Here is a 15,705-nt window from a genome sequence, read left to right as displayed (position 1 = left end):
TGGTATCCATGTTTAGGATTTAGCAGAGGCTAGAAAATTCGTCCTAAATTTGTACGAAAAATACTGAATGGTGTTAAATTTGGTATTCGGTGAATGGGTAGGGCTGGAATCTCGAAATTTGATATGGAAATTATGTGTCTGTATCTGGAAATGAGACTTGAAGGTGGTTTTGGAAATGTGTACTATAATCTTATGAAAAATACTAAATAGTACTCAATTTGGCATTGGGTGAAGGAATTGAGCTGAAATCCTTAAATTTATAATGGATATCACTTTTGGCATCCTATATTTGTACGAAAAGTACTAAATTTAGTATTGGGTGAAGGGATATGGCTGAAATCTGGAAATTTGGTATTGGAGTATCTCTCTTGGAATATGGAGTTAAGATACGGATGTGTTTTTGAAATATGTAAATGGTACTATATTTGGCAACGGGGGAAATAACAGAGGTGAAATCCTGAAATTTAATATTAACGTCTCTCTGGGCATCTGAGGTTAAGATATGGAGATTATTTTGAAAATACGTACTATGTTCGAAAAGTACTTAATTTGGTATTGGGTGAAGGGATAGGGTGAAGGGATATGCTCAAATTTGATATTGAGGTCTTTGTTGGTATCTGGGATTGATATATCGAATTGGTTTTTCAAATGTGTACTATAATTGTACGAAAAACATTAAGCAGCGCAAAATTGGATATAGAGTGAATAGATAATGTTGAAATCTTCAAATTTAATATTGAGGTCTCTGTTGGTATCTGAGATTGCGATATAAATGTGCTTGTGGAAATATGTACTCTAATTGTACGAAAAGTACGAAATTTTACTTAATTTTGTATTGTGTGAAGGAATAGAGCTGATGATATAGATGTCACTATTGGGGTCTATGGTTCAGATAGGGAGGTGGGTTTGGAAATGCGAACTATAGCTGCTGGAAAATTACTAAATGTTACTAAATTTGGTATTGAATGAATGTATACAGCTGAAATCTCGATATTTGATATTGAGGTCTCTCTTGGTATCTGTTGTTGAAGCATGGGGTTAGTTTTGGAACTGTGTACTATAATTGTTCGATCACTTGTTTTGGATCACTGTTGGCCTCTAGGATGGAGAGATGTAGATTGCTTTGGATATGTGTACTTAATGGTACTAAATTTGGTATTGTGTGAGGCAATTCTGAAAATTGATGTTTAGGTCACTTTTGGTTTCTAGAGTTAATCTATGCGAGGTTGAAATAGTTTTTGACAGAAAAATTAGATGTGACTCCATTTTCAATGGTTTTACTAATATCCTCCTCAATCGGGTTAACTTTTCGCTGACGAAGTACTGGGCACTTTCTGGTATTACAGAAATACGTAGACAATTCTGTTAAAGCTGTGGATGTTTTCATTCAAAAACCCCCGTTTTGAAGAAATATTTTTGACTACCCTACACCACACTGTAATGCAGGGTGTTATTTTTATGTGCATTTGTCGGAAATAGACCCATAGTTCCTTTTGATCATCTCCATGGAATCACATTTTAAGTCGATTTATGCATGTCAATATATTTTTATAAGCACTATAGAGGTCTAATTTCATTATGGAAATCGGAAAAAATTAAATATAGCTCCATATACATCTTTGCCCGTTTATTGTGCCTAAATATGCGAAAATCGATTTTGATTTTACCATTTTGAAAAATTAAGGAATACAAATTCTTAATTGTTTGTGGAAGGTAATTCCCAGCCAATGTCGTGGTTTGAGGCGTTACTATAATGTAGCATCGCCGTTAAACGAAATGTGTAGCTTAATATGCATTGGTTGAATTAATAAATTATACGCCTAAAAGTATGCTTAATTTATTGATGGTGTAACCGCAACGACAAACATACGTTATTTATACGGAAAATAAATTCAATATTTGTGGTATTTGAAAAAAATATCTCCATGTCTTAAATTCAGCTTTTTCAACCAATTTCTTGCACAAAACCTCAATTTTTTTATTGAAATTCTTCAACTTCTCTCAAACATTTCTGCCTTCCGTTGTCATCGAACTGTTTATTTATTTTCTTTAAACATTTCGATCTTTTTTTGTTTGCCATCCTCAAAACTATTTAACTTTACAATAACTGTGGCCAAAAGTTGTTGCAGAAAAGGGTTGAATTGCTGTGGCCCGAAATCTTAATGTCTGTCAAGGATTTAATGGCCGCTCAAGTGGAGTGCGGGAATATTCCCAAAACTAAACGAAGAAAGTGAAACCGAAGAAAGCACACAAATCGAAAGTTAGAATTTAATTAAGTGTCAAAAACAAAGCAAAGAGCAGAGATGAAGAAACGAAATTGCTTAAATGATAGATTGTCAATGACCAGTAGCCGCAATTGGAGTGTAACGTTTAATTGACCAATCGGTTGAAAGATTGAGAAAGGATTTCCATTTCATTGACATTCGGTCGCTGGCTGCTGCACAATTGTGATTGGGGCTCATGGGAGGTTAGTTAGGGGAGTATTGTCATTTTTTTTTTTTTTTTGCTATTGCAATTAACCTAAATTTAAGGTGAAAGCGTCAATGAATTGTAGAGTAAAAATATTGGAAAGTTTTTATTCTAAAGACTAAGGTTAAAATCCTTCAGCTTTCATATGGTAATTAAAACAATATCTGTGTTGAAAATTGATTCTGGGAATCTTATAAATGATGGTTGTTGAGATGGAACTTGAAACGTTCTCGGGCTGGAACATTTGTTCTTTAGACTTTTATTAATGAAACTATAAAGTGTCCGCTACTTCGTCAGAGATTCAGATTCATTCATTCTACATGCATTCTAACAGTTCGTGTTAGGCCTTTTTAGTACTCAAAATGCACAATTTGTTAAGTTTGGCAAACATTTTTTGTTCAAACTTACATCGTGCTTCATTTTCAGACTTTCAAGGTTTTATATATTATTCAAGTTTTTTTCTTTTTCGGAAAATTTAAACCTTTTACACCAAAAATGTTTCTAAAATTCTTTATTTTGGAGTTAACCGAGGAGGATAGTAACAAAACCATTGCACAATTGACCCACATTCATTTTTTCTGTTCAAAACTATTTCAACGTCTCCATATGTAAGCTCAGAAAACAGTGACCACAATATCAAATTACAGAATTTTCAAAGATCTCAGCACCAGATACCAACAGTGACATCCATACCAAAATTCGGGATTCCAGCTTTATCCCTTCACCCAATACCAAATATAGTACTATTTCGTACTTTTCATATAGTTTTAGTACCCATTTGCAAACCCGTTCCATATCTTAATCCTAGACACCAAGAGTTATCGCAATATAAATTTTCACGGCTTCAGTTCCTTAATTTCCTCCATTGTCAAATTTAGTACAATTATAGTACACATATCCAAATCCAGTTCCTTCTCTCAACCTCAGTCACCAACAGTGACATCCATATTAAATTTAAAGATTTCAGCTTTATTCTTTCATTCAAAGATCCAAAATTAGTACCATCTAGTACTTTTCATTCAATTTGAGTATACATTTCCAAAACCACCTCCAGATATCAACATAGACCTCAACACCTTATTTTCGGGATTCCAGCTCTATCCCTTCACCTAAAATCAAATTTGGTACCTTTCGTATATTTTTAGTACTCATCTGCAAAACAGTTCTGAATCTTTATTCTAGACAGTGACATCCATATTAAATTTCATTATATCAGTTATATCCCTTCACCCAACACCAAATTTAGTACCTTTCGATTAATTATAGCACACATTTCTAAAACCAGCTACATATTTAAAACACAGACACCAACAGCGACATCTGTATAAAATTTCAGGATTTCAGCTCTACCCAATACAAAAATTAGTACCATTTCCAAAACCAACTCCATATCTCAATCCCAGGTACCGACAGTGAGCTCAATATGAAATCTGAGGATTCAAGGGATAGACCCTTCCCCCAATACCAAATTTAGTACTATTTAATACTTTTTGTACAAATATATGACGCATTTTGACCAAATCTCAAACACAGATACCATCAGCAATATTAAGTCACATATCAGATTTTTTTCTCTTTCCCTTTACCGAATGCCAAATATTGTACCATTCTGTACTTATCGTAAAATTATAGAATACATTTCCGAAACCACATGTACAGCGACCCCAATAAATTAAAATTTTAGATTTTAAACCCTATCTTGTCTCCTAATACAAAATTGTACCAAATATAGTACTATTTAGTCGCATACCTATCCCCATAAAATTTATAAATGTCAGCTTCATCTGTTCACCCTAAACCAAACTGTTCCACATTTAAAAATAATAATAATAATAATAATAATAATACCAATTTTCGGATTTCAAACACTATTCGTTCACCCAATACCAAATTGTACCAAATAAAGTACTATTTAGTTCTTTTCGTTCATTTGTAGAGCAATTTTCAAATAACCTCTTTATCACAAACCTACCACCAACAGGGAAACCAATACAAAATTTCAAAATTCCAGCTTCATCCATTCAACTCAAACTGTTCCAAATTTAGTGCCATTTAGTACAGTTGCCTCACTTAGTACACGTAGCCAAAACTACCTTCAAATATCAAACTTACTTTCCAACCTTGATTTGATTTATCGGTTCAATCAAATCGATATTCTTCCAAATTTAGTACTTTTCGTGTACATAAGTACAAATTTCGAAAAATTTTCCCATATTTCAAACCAGTAATGTGAATTTCAAATTTTAGGAATCTAACTCCTTCCTTTCCTCCAAACTCAAATTGTACTAAATTTAGTAGTAGTTTAGTACTTTTCGTCGTCGACATCAAGCTTTTAACTCTAAACGTTCACATGATATAAAATGGTACCAAATATAGTACATTTTAGTACTTTCCATAAAGTTATAATACCAAGGGTATCATATTTAGTACCTTTTAATATTTTTCGTACCGTTCTAGTACAAAACAGAGCCTTTTCTGACACCTTCGGACCAAGAGTGACCCTCACCCAAAATTTCACGATTTTAGCTTCAGCCATATAAAACTCACCATTGATCAATAAACTCACCACCAAAGCTATTCGCTTCTTTACCAGCCACAAATTTGCTCTACAGACAGGCCGCAAATCATCAGCTTTCAATGAAGTCGGAAGTCAGTTCGAATGATTTCATTATTTCCGAATTCGCAAAGAGTTACTCTTTCAATATTGGTTGGCTAGCCCTGATATAGATATCGATAATTGCTATCTCAATTTTATTTCGATCTCTTCAGAGCTTATCCGTTCCGATTTTTCATTTTGTTTTCAATACGAACTCTATATTAAGTCCATATAAAATCTCCCTGCCACAAAATTATTCCAAATTATAATCTCTTATAACATTTTATTTATTTCCCTTTCTCTCTCCCTCTCTCTCTCTCTCTCTCTCTTTCCCATTTTCAGGTCTCTCGGGTGAAATGAATGGTGGCGTCTCGACATCATGTTCGAACTATGCTAAATACTATGCATCCAGCATGCCGGTGCTGGAGGATGGTCTATCATCGGGTCATACATCCGACACGGAAAACAATAACCAAAATAATTTATTGAATCAACAGAATTCCGGTATTCATCACACTCCGCTCGGCGGAGGCATTTCCATGTTGATGGACATGAAACGAGTTTCGACCAACAACAGCATTAATAGCATGAATAATACAACAATTTCGACAACAGATGGCATCAGTGGAGGCGGCAGTGTTGTCAATGACAAACGTAACTCGTCAATGTCGCCAAATCTATTACACGATTCGTATTTGCGTAAGAATGATAGTCCCATCAATGGTCTGATGGTGGATGAGGGTATGCGAGAGACGTCAGCGATTACAACAACCACGCTGCGAACCAAGAATGAAATCCGTGATAGCAGAGAACGGGAGATAATTGGACAAAGTCCCAATGGCATAAGCAATAATAAGGTGTTCAAGAACATTGATCCGGATCTTGATTCGCTTTATTCGATAAGTAAGTTTGTGGGGGGAATAAGAATGATATTGAAAATAATATTTTTTTAATTAATCCTTTATTCCAGGTGTTTTCCATCGCAATGACATGGTGCAAATGACACCACCACCCCCAGCTCCGGCTCCACATCGCAAACCCAATGTTCTGTCGGCGGAGCCAGATATTTTACAACCCACACCATATAGGGATGTGCGTTCAGGTGGTTCCCCTACCAAGGCCAACAACACTAGCAACACCAACACCACCACAACAACATCGGCCTTGAACAATGGCAGCAGCAGCAGCAGTGGTGGTGTTGCAATGCAATCGAATACCTCGCCGACCCAACAAGCAGCTCAAAGTATAAAACGTACAGCACAACCGCAGCCGCCGCAGCAGCAGCAGCAACAACAACAGCCACCACCATTGCCAGAACGTAATGCACCGGCACGTTCTCCATCGCCTGTGATGAACTCTCCAGTCTGGTTGACACGCCACCTGGAGGTGAGCTCTCAAAAGGGTTTGCTCGAATCGCCCTCGGCTAATCACTCAAAAAATCTAAGTGCCGATGAAGATGATGTGGACACCGACCTGGAGACCGATCGCCTACTGGGCCATCAGCGTCTCGATGACCAGGGCTATTACGATGAAAACAAGACATGGGATCGCAAACCGGCCAGATCTCTGCTCTCGAAAATCTCTCCCAAACAGGTGCCAAGCACCAAAACACGTAACGGTTACAATGCCTTGCTATCCTCAACACCGGAAATCCCACCGCCAGTACCGCCGAAAAACTCCTCCAACAAATTGCTGGACATTGGCGGTTCCATGTCATCGCCGGAACACAGCGACAAATCGCCCATCAAATCAATCGACATTCAGGATTGTGGCCTGACTCTGGGTTCGCCGGGCGGTTCAGAAGGTTCCGGTTGCATGAAAAAGGACATTGACAATGGTCTGGGTGGTGGCCAGGCGACAAGTGGCAACAGCAGCACGGCAAGCGGCAACATTGTCAACAGCGGAACGGGCAATGCTGGAGGCACTGGCAGCAGTGTCGGTTCGACGGGCAGTACCACAGGCGAGAAAAAAGTTAAAAAGAGTAAGAACAAAGAAGGTAAATTGTTGGGTTTATCTTCGTGGCAAACATTCGGTGTTGTCGTTTGAAAAGTCGTAAAACCAATTTTAGTACCAATTATCAAAATATATCTTAACTATACATATATTTATTATACATATATATACATAGAGAGAGATAGATAGTGTATTTGAGAACAAATATGTATTTTATTTGTAGTTGTGATGAAGCAAAACAGTTAATGGAAAATGTTGGAAACAAATTCTTTGAGAATTTAGGTATACAGAGGGGGAAAAGCCAAACGGTTAGGTGTTGGATGCGCCATCGATTTAAAACTTTTATCTTGAAAGCCAATGGTCCCTTGTGCGCAACCTGAAGATATAAGGATACAGAATTTGAATTGAACGTATAAAAGAAAAAAAACTTAATCCATCCATAAAATAGACGAATATTAACTCTAAAAATTAAGAAAAAGATCATCCTTCAGGTCATCCTTCTAAAATTACGCTTTATTGAAGATTTGTGGACAAACTCACAAAAAGTACGACTTTTACCCTAAAATGTGTTTTTAATATTTATGATTTCCAGGCGTTTGAATAAGATTTAGACTTCTGACATCTTCTAGGTCCTATAGTAGAATTTTATAAATATTTCTTGTAGGATATTTCGACTTGCTACAATCCCGTTTTAAGTTAGTTTTTAGCCATATTTAAAAAGGGACCAAACATACCACTTTGTTGACTCGCTTGAGGGTTAACATTTGCAGCCAAAATATTCCTCATATTTTTATCGGGGTTATTGCCGAAGACAACATATGCCTAAAATCCATGGGTTCCTAATATTTCCAGAAGTGTGGAAGAGGAGGGAAATAGCCGCCTCTATTTTGACTACTTTCCGAATGGTTGATAGTATTAAAAATTCGGCCCAGTCGACGTTAAATGTTTTTTCACTTGTTTAGTCGTGAATCTTTTGCGTAAGTGGGAAGTAATTTCCGCTGGTGCTATTTTCATCTCAACAAGATATCGAGAAAATTCCACTCCTGCCGAGTACTCTTTGATCAAGCCGTTGTTGTCTTTGTATGTATGTGTATTTTCGCAACACACAGCTATAAATAAAAACAAATCAAAGAGAATTGTCGCCAATCTGATAAACCGACTTTGGTACGCAATCAAGTTTTCCTCCCGAAACAGACCTAATATAGTCGCCCTAGAGTCACACCATGCCCACTAATCCACTATTATTTTACCCACAATTCGACAGTGCCCTGGTACCCAACATAAATTAACGTTTCTGCCAAAAGTGCCTGAGGCAAATCTGCATTCCTTACCAACCTTGATTTTATAGAAAATGGCCTCAAGAGCAACTGTGTTGTCAACAAAGACCGCTACTGCACTGCTTGCACATCCCGTCATATTCTGTAACATTTCCGAAGCCTTAATACACTGCAGTTGCCATTAAACTTGTAGGAGTTTTTATGTCCAACTCGATCTTGGTCTGCCTGCATTTATTATTAGGAACGCTCTCAGTGACGTCTGAAAGAGTGAGAAGTTCTTGCAGAAATGTAATGGAATCATTTAAGACGATTTAGCCCTGTGCGTCCGTTCGTCGTCCCCCATATAGCGGTACCTACCTTTTAGCTGATTTTAACTAAATTTTTCAATAGAATTGTCTAAAAATTCATACTAGAAGTTTGTCCTAAGCACTTTTCCTCCTGGAAGAGAAATGTCTATATAGGTCCACTATATCGTATAACCCACATACCACGGGACATTTGAAATTGAAATTTCGTTCCTAATAGGTACTACAGCCTGTGACAGAAAATTGTGTATGCAGGTCCAGGTCTTCGCATAGCCCCGGATAATATTTACCGGATTTTTTTCATGTTTCGTATTTGAATATTTTAATGGCTTATGACAAAAGTTACGCTATCAGGTCAACGTCTTCGCACAAATCCCAATATAACGGCTATATTCGGTATTTTTACGATTTTAACAGAATTTTTAACGGACTTTATTTTTTATATAATTTCCAAATTTGTGGCAAATGATGAAGGGTATTCAGACCGAAGTTACTCCTTTTTTACTTATTATGATTTTTGCGACATTATAGACAGGGATTGTTTTGAATTTCGCATTGGAAGATCTTAATGGATACTCGTACTTCAACATATGAGGGAAAATTATCTATACAGGTCCATGTCTTCGTATATCCCCCATATAACGATTTTCATTTAAACAGCGTTTTACGACGAAATTTTTATACCATCAGCCATATGACTAAAGAGGGTATATATTCGAAATAACGGTCTAGGTCTCTTTTGGCCGAATCCGTTTCAGGACATTTGGAGTCGATTTTGCGATGTCCGTCCGCCTGTTTGTCTGGCTGGCTGATGCGTACTATAATTCTCGAAGGGCGTATCCGATTTATCCCAAACTAGGTACATCGTAATGTTATAATCAAAATTAGATCGAGTCGAAGATGGGCAATATCGGTCCACTCCTTCTGGTAACTCCCCCACAAACGGTCGAAATTTAAAATAAAATATTTTAGTGCACAAAAAGGATAATCCCATTTTGCTCCAATTTTCCAAATTCTAATATTTATATCAGTGCTAGGTCAGGTGCGAAAATGGACAATATCGGTCCACTCCATCGAGTACTTCAATGTCAAATTTGGAATAATTAAAACTCTTATAAAATCTGATATAAGAGTCCAAACTACACAGATCACAATATTTTTATTAACACAAAATCTGATTATAAAGATGGCAAAGATTGGGCAATTCCTTCTGGTTCCTCCCCCACAAAGGGTCAACGTTTTAAATAGCCAAAACAAGCACAAAATTCGAAATAAGCATCAGGTTCTCTTCATATTTAACACATCCCATTATTTCTACTAACACAAGATCTGCTGTGAAGATGAAGATATATCGGTACACTCCTTCTGGTACCTCCCCAACAAAGGGTTAAAATGTTGAATATCCATAAAGCTGATAAAACGCAAAATTAACATCCGAATCCATTCAGATTTGGCAAATCTCAAAATTTCCATCAACACAAGACTTGTTTTAAAGACGGTAGAGGTTGGACCATTTCTTCTAGTACTTCCCCCAAAAAGGATAAAAATTTTGAATATCCATGAAGCTCATAAAAAGTAAAATTACCATCCGAAACACTTCAGACTTTGTACATCTCAATATTTCCATCAACACAATTTCAATTTCTTCTAGTACCGTCCCACATAGAGTTCATAGGTTGAAAAATAAAATGCTGAAAGAAAGTGGAATAAACATCCAGTTCTCTTCATATTTCACACATCCCATTCTTTCTACTAATACAAGATCTGCTGTAAAGATGGGACATATCGGTCTTTTCCCTCTTGTACCTTCCCACAAAGTGCCAACATTTTGAACATCCATAAAACTCATATCAGGTGAAATTAACATCCGATTCCATTCGGACTTGGCACATCTCAATATTTCCACCAATACAAGATCTGTTATAATAATAGGAGGGATCTGACCATTTTTTCTGGTTTCTTCCCCACGTAAGGTTCAAGACGGTCACCTCAAGCAAGCGCTTCGCCGGGAATGGGCCAAAATACCGCAGAACAACATTCTGGAGCATGTGAAGGTTTCATTGGCCGTTTGAAGGCCATAATTCGTGCCAAAGGTGACCAATTCGAACAAATATAAACTTATTCTAAAATATGATGCTATTGTTTTATTCAAAGACATTTAAAAAATAAAATTAAAAATTATGGCGTTTGACTTTGTTGTAGTTTTTTATCTCTCTCTGTATCTGCGAACACCTTCTGGTACCTTACTCCCAAAGGGTAACCATTTTCAATACTTGAACAGTGTTGACTAGTTTGTTCGGGATACCATGGTATTTTGTTGTTGCAAAATGGTCAGTCTTTATAAAACAACGTTTGTTTATTAGTGAAGAACGATGGTAATGTTTACCAGGGGGTAAGGCAGGGAATACCTAGGTTTCGGAAAAAACCACCAATGCTCATCAATTAGGCTCATTTTCACATTTATAAAAATGATCACATATCTCATATAAAGTGAAGGAAGTAGTCAATATAGCCCATACCTCACAGGTCGCAATGTTTATGTCCTATTTATTTTGGTCTGATATGAACTGGTCAATATTCCATCGGAACCTACGGCATATCGGGTCAACAATTTGAATAATCATCTGAAGTCAACATATATTTAAATCATCGAATCAAACGAAACGACTGATACTTTTTAATTTGATTTGGTCAACCTAGGCGTCAAAGTCCCCCAATTTCCAATTTTCCATTAACTTTTGCTTTGTCCATAGCGTTTATAAAGTAAAAAAATCATTTTAGATGTTGTTTCAAATTATAATTTGCAATATTATAGATGAATAGTATTTCGAATTATATATTTGAAGATTGTTGTATACTTCATATACAATGCAATGCAATGAGGGCTATCGAACATGTTTGTAATGGACATCGAACCAGGAACAATGCGGTGTGAATGATACCTTATTAATCCAATTAACAATACAAAAAATGCAGTTATGTGACTAAATGTGTTCATTTCAAACCTCATGTTCGATTGCAACCTCTACAGTAATATTTGTACCTCCATACCAAAAAACCAAAAACTTTAGATAAAATATGTGAACTAATTTGCAAATAATATGTTGTTTTTTTCTTTATGGAATATATTTACTTTTGCATGCATTCCGTTACGTTCCGTTTTGCGTTCCAAACCAATCAAATATTTAATCAAAACAATTAAATGTGTAATCGCTTAACTCTCCATCTCGATGTCTACGTTCGTTCGTTCGTTCGTTTATACTTTGTAAGCTACAAATTCTTTTTTATAAAAAAAAACAAAACAAACACAAAACTCCATACAACAACAACGACATTACATTTCATTAGTTTGTGGTTCTTTTTTTGGTTATTTTAAAACCTTTGTACCTCTCTTCAGTTGTAGTCACTAGTTCAAGTTGTATTCAAAACCATTGAAGAAAAACTAAAACTAAAACATTTTTCATTTGTAGTAATTTGAGTTTTCTTTGGTTTTCAATGTCTTTTCACCCCCAACACACAAGCGCTCAACACAAAAACAAAATTACTAACTTTTTTATTATCTCTCTCCCTCTCTTTGTGGCACCCTTTAACCCCACCCAAACTACGTTTCAAATCTGAACCTAAAGGCGGTGCAGTGCTAATCGAAGGTGTCCTATTCCGAGCCAAATATCTCGGCTCTACCCAATTGGTATGCGAGGGTCAACCCACAAAATCCACACGTATGATGCAAGCCGAGGAAGCAGTCTCAAGGATAAAGGTTGGTATTTTCTCTGTATACATACATGTGCGCGTGTGTGTGTATGTAAACATTTCTAGAATCGAGTGTTGTTCGAATGAAGTTCATTTCATTTGTTGCTTAAGAAATTCCATATTTCTTTCACCTTCATTACGACTTTTTTTGTGTTTTTATTTTTGTAGAAAATTAAATATTATTGGGCTAATATTATTTTTAAAATATAAAATAAATAATTTGTTTATTAATTTCATACAGATAAGAAGAACTGGCTACCATATTTTTTATACTAACAAAAATATATATTAATTTTAATATTGAACCTAGATAAAACCTTGCCTTGCCTCGCTAAAGTTCGTAATTTTTTATGTGACATAAAAATTGTTACTATATATTTTATATGGACCATTTAAATGAACCCAAACGCAGACCTGTCTTTATCAGAGGCCCTTAGTCTTAAACTTAGCCGGAAATAACCAGTAAGGAAAGCTCAAAAGTCGGGCGGGGCCGACTATATGATACCCTACACCACTATGCATATTTAGTAGAGCTCTCGTAAAAAGGTTTATGCAGGGCATTTCAGAGCTCTATGAGATATTTGGTACAAAATCAAAATCTATCTAATTCTATCGTGCATTTTACGAACTATAGCTATCTCTGAACCGGGTTTCTCCAAATTTTACGTATTATCTTCTAGACTGGTGATTTGGGCTGATATTGACCATTTAGTGCACATTTAACCCGAAATCGGATGAAGATATATATGAGAGCTATATCCAAATCTGAACCGATTTCGATAAAATTTAAAACAGCTATTCCTGTGCTCCATCTAATACCTGGTACCAAATATCACGGTTGTGGAGTGAATATTACGAATGTGTGGGACTAAAACTCTAAATCGGATGAAACATATATATGGTTGCTATATCTATATCTGAACCGATTTTCACTAAATTTGATATACTTGCTTCTAGGCTGAATTTGGTCCGATGTACTAAAATTCAGTCCATTTGGGCTGATATTGGCCATTTGGTGGTCAATTAACCCGAAATCGGATGAAGATATATATGGGAGCTATATCCAAATCTGAACCGATTTCGATAAAATTTAAAACAGCTATTTCTGTGCTCCTTCTAATACCTGGTACCAAATATCACGGTTGTGGAGTGCATAGTAGGAATGTGAGGGACTTAAAGATCAAATCGGATGAAAGATATATATGGGAGCTATAGCTATATCTGAACCGATTTTCTCCAAATTAGATATACTTGCTTCTAGGCCGAACTCGGTTGGGTGTACCAAAATTCAGGTAATTTGGACTGATAGTGGATATTTGGTGCACATTTAACCCGAAATCGGATGAAGATATATATGGGAGCTATATCTAAATTTGATCCGATTCTCATCAATTTCAATAGGGTTCGTCCTTGGGCCAAAAAAATATTGTTTGGAAAATTTCATCTCAATCGGATAATAAATGCGACCTACATTTTGTTCACAAGAATACATGGACGGACGGACGGACGGACAGACGGACTGACATGCATATATCGACTCAGAAAGTGATTCTATGAAGGTTCTCAAAAGTAACTATGGGTCTATCTCGTTTCCTTCTCCATGTTACAAACAAATGCACAAAGACTATGTGGTGTAGGGTATAAAAACTAAGGTTGCAAAAACTACTCTCGAAATGGACCTTTGTGGGTGCATTTTAGCCGTCCATTGAGTCCGATGCGTCCGAACTTTAAAGGCCGATTTCCGAAACCAACCTACCTTTACGGTAGACAAGGCTTCTGCAAATTTCGAAGATCTTTAAGAAAAAAATTCTGGAGGGTGTATTAAAGCCTTGGGCACGCAAACATTTTGGCCATAGACTGTGGACATTCCAACAGGACTCAGCACCATCGCACGCGCCACCCAAGAATGGTTACACAATGAGGTTCCTCGCTTCATCATTCAGTGCACAATGGTCACCAAAATCTCCGGATACCAATTCCTTGGACTATTGAGTCTGGAGTATTTTTGAAAGCAAGGCACTAAAATATACCTCAAGCAAGCGCTTCGCCGGGAATGGGCCAAAATACCGCAGAACCATTCGGGCAGCGTGTGATGGTTTCATTTGCCGTTTGAAGGTCATGATTCGTGCGAAAGATGACCAATTCGAACAAATCTAAACTTATTCTAAGGTTTGATGTTTTTCCGACATATTTTTGCTCTCATTCAATTAAATTAAAAAAAAAATGAAAAATTAAGGCGTTTGGCTTTGTAACAGTTGTTTATCTCACCCTGTATATTGTTGTGAACTGAACTTGATTGGAGCTGATCGTAAAAGTCAAAATTGCATAAAATATTTGCAACTGAAATTTAAATTGTGCGGCCCATAACAGCTACATTTTACGAAACAGGAAACTGGTAACAATTTTGTTATTCGTAAATGAAGGTTGCAAATCAGCATTAAATATCAGAAAAATATTGTTGCTATTATACAGCGATAAGTCAGAGCTATATCTTTGAATTATTTTCGAAATTCGTATGTAGAGGAAACGGAAAGGTCTTGAAGATACAAAATTGTTCAACAGAACAGTGTTGGCTTTTTTATTTGGGATACCGTAGTATTTTGTTGTTGCAAAATGGTCAGGCTTAATCCCTTTATTGTTGTTTTTGTAAAAACAACGTTTGTTTATTAGTGGAGAACGATGGTAATGTTTACCAGGGGGTAAGGCAGGATGGATGATGGAGCGATCGTTAAGAGCTATGACTTTAGAATTTTACATTAGGTTCACTCGTTATATATAGACGAGTAATACGAAGCGATCTATAAGGGGTGGATGGATGAGCTCGCAATTTCATATTTTAGGAGTACGAAATTTTGCGTGGGGGCTACTCTTTGCATGAGATATCTTGTAACTAGAAAAAATTACCCATTTCACATAAAATATGTAAAAAAATGACATAGGGGAGAGGCTGGACGACCCTTCGTCTCTAAAGTAGCGGAATTTTAATATTATATCGAAGAAATTAATCCATTAATTGTTAAGGACTTACTTTAAAAATTGGTTCCATTATAAACTTTTAGCCCGCCTTCATTTTTTAAAAACTCAGTTATTACTCCTCCCCTTAACCTAACACCTGTTGTAAATACACTTGTCACACAAAACTACATATGCCCAGACCGAGTCCCTTCCGAATGTAGATTTTTTCCTTTATGAAAGTTTTCCTTTTTTTGTAAAGTTTTATTTATAAAGAATTAAAACAAACATCTCTCTTTAATCCTCTCTTTTGTGAAAATCTCTGAAAATGACAATGAAAACTTGGAACCCCTAAATCTATGGCCCGTATACACTTGATATGTTCACATACACGTATAGGCTC

At 36.3% G+C, this 15,705-nt stretch overlaps 1 protein-coding gene across 3 annotated transcripts in view; it reads left to right on the top strand.

Annotated features, from left to right (window-relative positions):
- LOC101899342 (probable serine/threonine-protein kinase DDB_G0282963) overlaps positions 1 to 15,705 on the top strand; it is a 548,840-nt gene that overhangs the window by 524,636 nt on the left and 8,499 nt on the right. For 2 of the 3 annotated variants that reach the window (XM_059122910.1, XM_059122911.1), the window contains 3 exons: positions 5,408 to 5,968; positions 6,036 to 7,061; positions 12,227 to 12,357. In XM_059122910.1, coding sequence (XP_058978893.1) covers positions 5,408 to 5,968; positions 6,036 to 7,061; positions 12,227 to 12,357 — 1,718 coding nt within the window. The remainder of the gene's footprint in view (positions 1 to 5,407; positions 5,969 to 6,035; positions 7,062 to 12,226; positions 12,358 to 15,705) is intronic. The other variant, XM_059122912.1, reaches the window with a different exon arrangement.

This window comes from Musca domestica, unplaced genomic scaffold, assembly GCF_030504385.1.
Source record: "Musca domestica strain aabys unplaced genomic scaffold, Musca_domestica.polishedcontigs.V.1.1 22, whole genome shotgun sequence".
Taxonomy (NCBI): Eukaryota; Metazoa; Arthropoda; class Insecta; order Diptera; family Muscidae; genus Musca; species Musca domestica.
The sequence above is the reverse complement of the archived record's forward strand: the minus strand, read 5'-3'. Positions and strand labels throughout refer to the sequence as shown.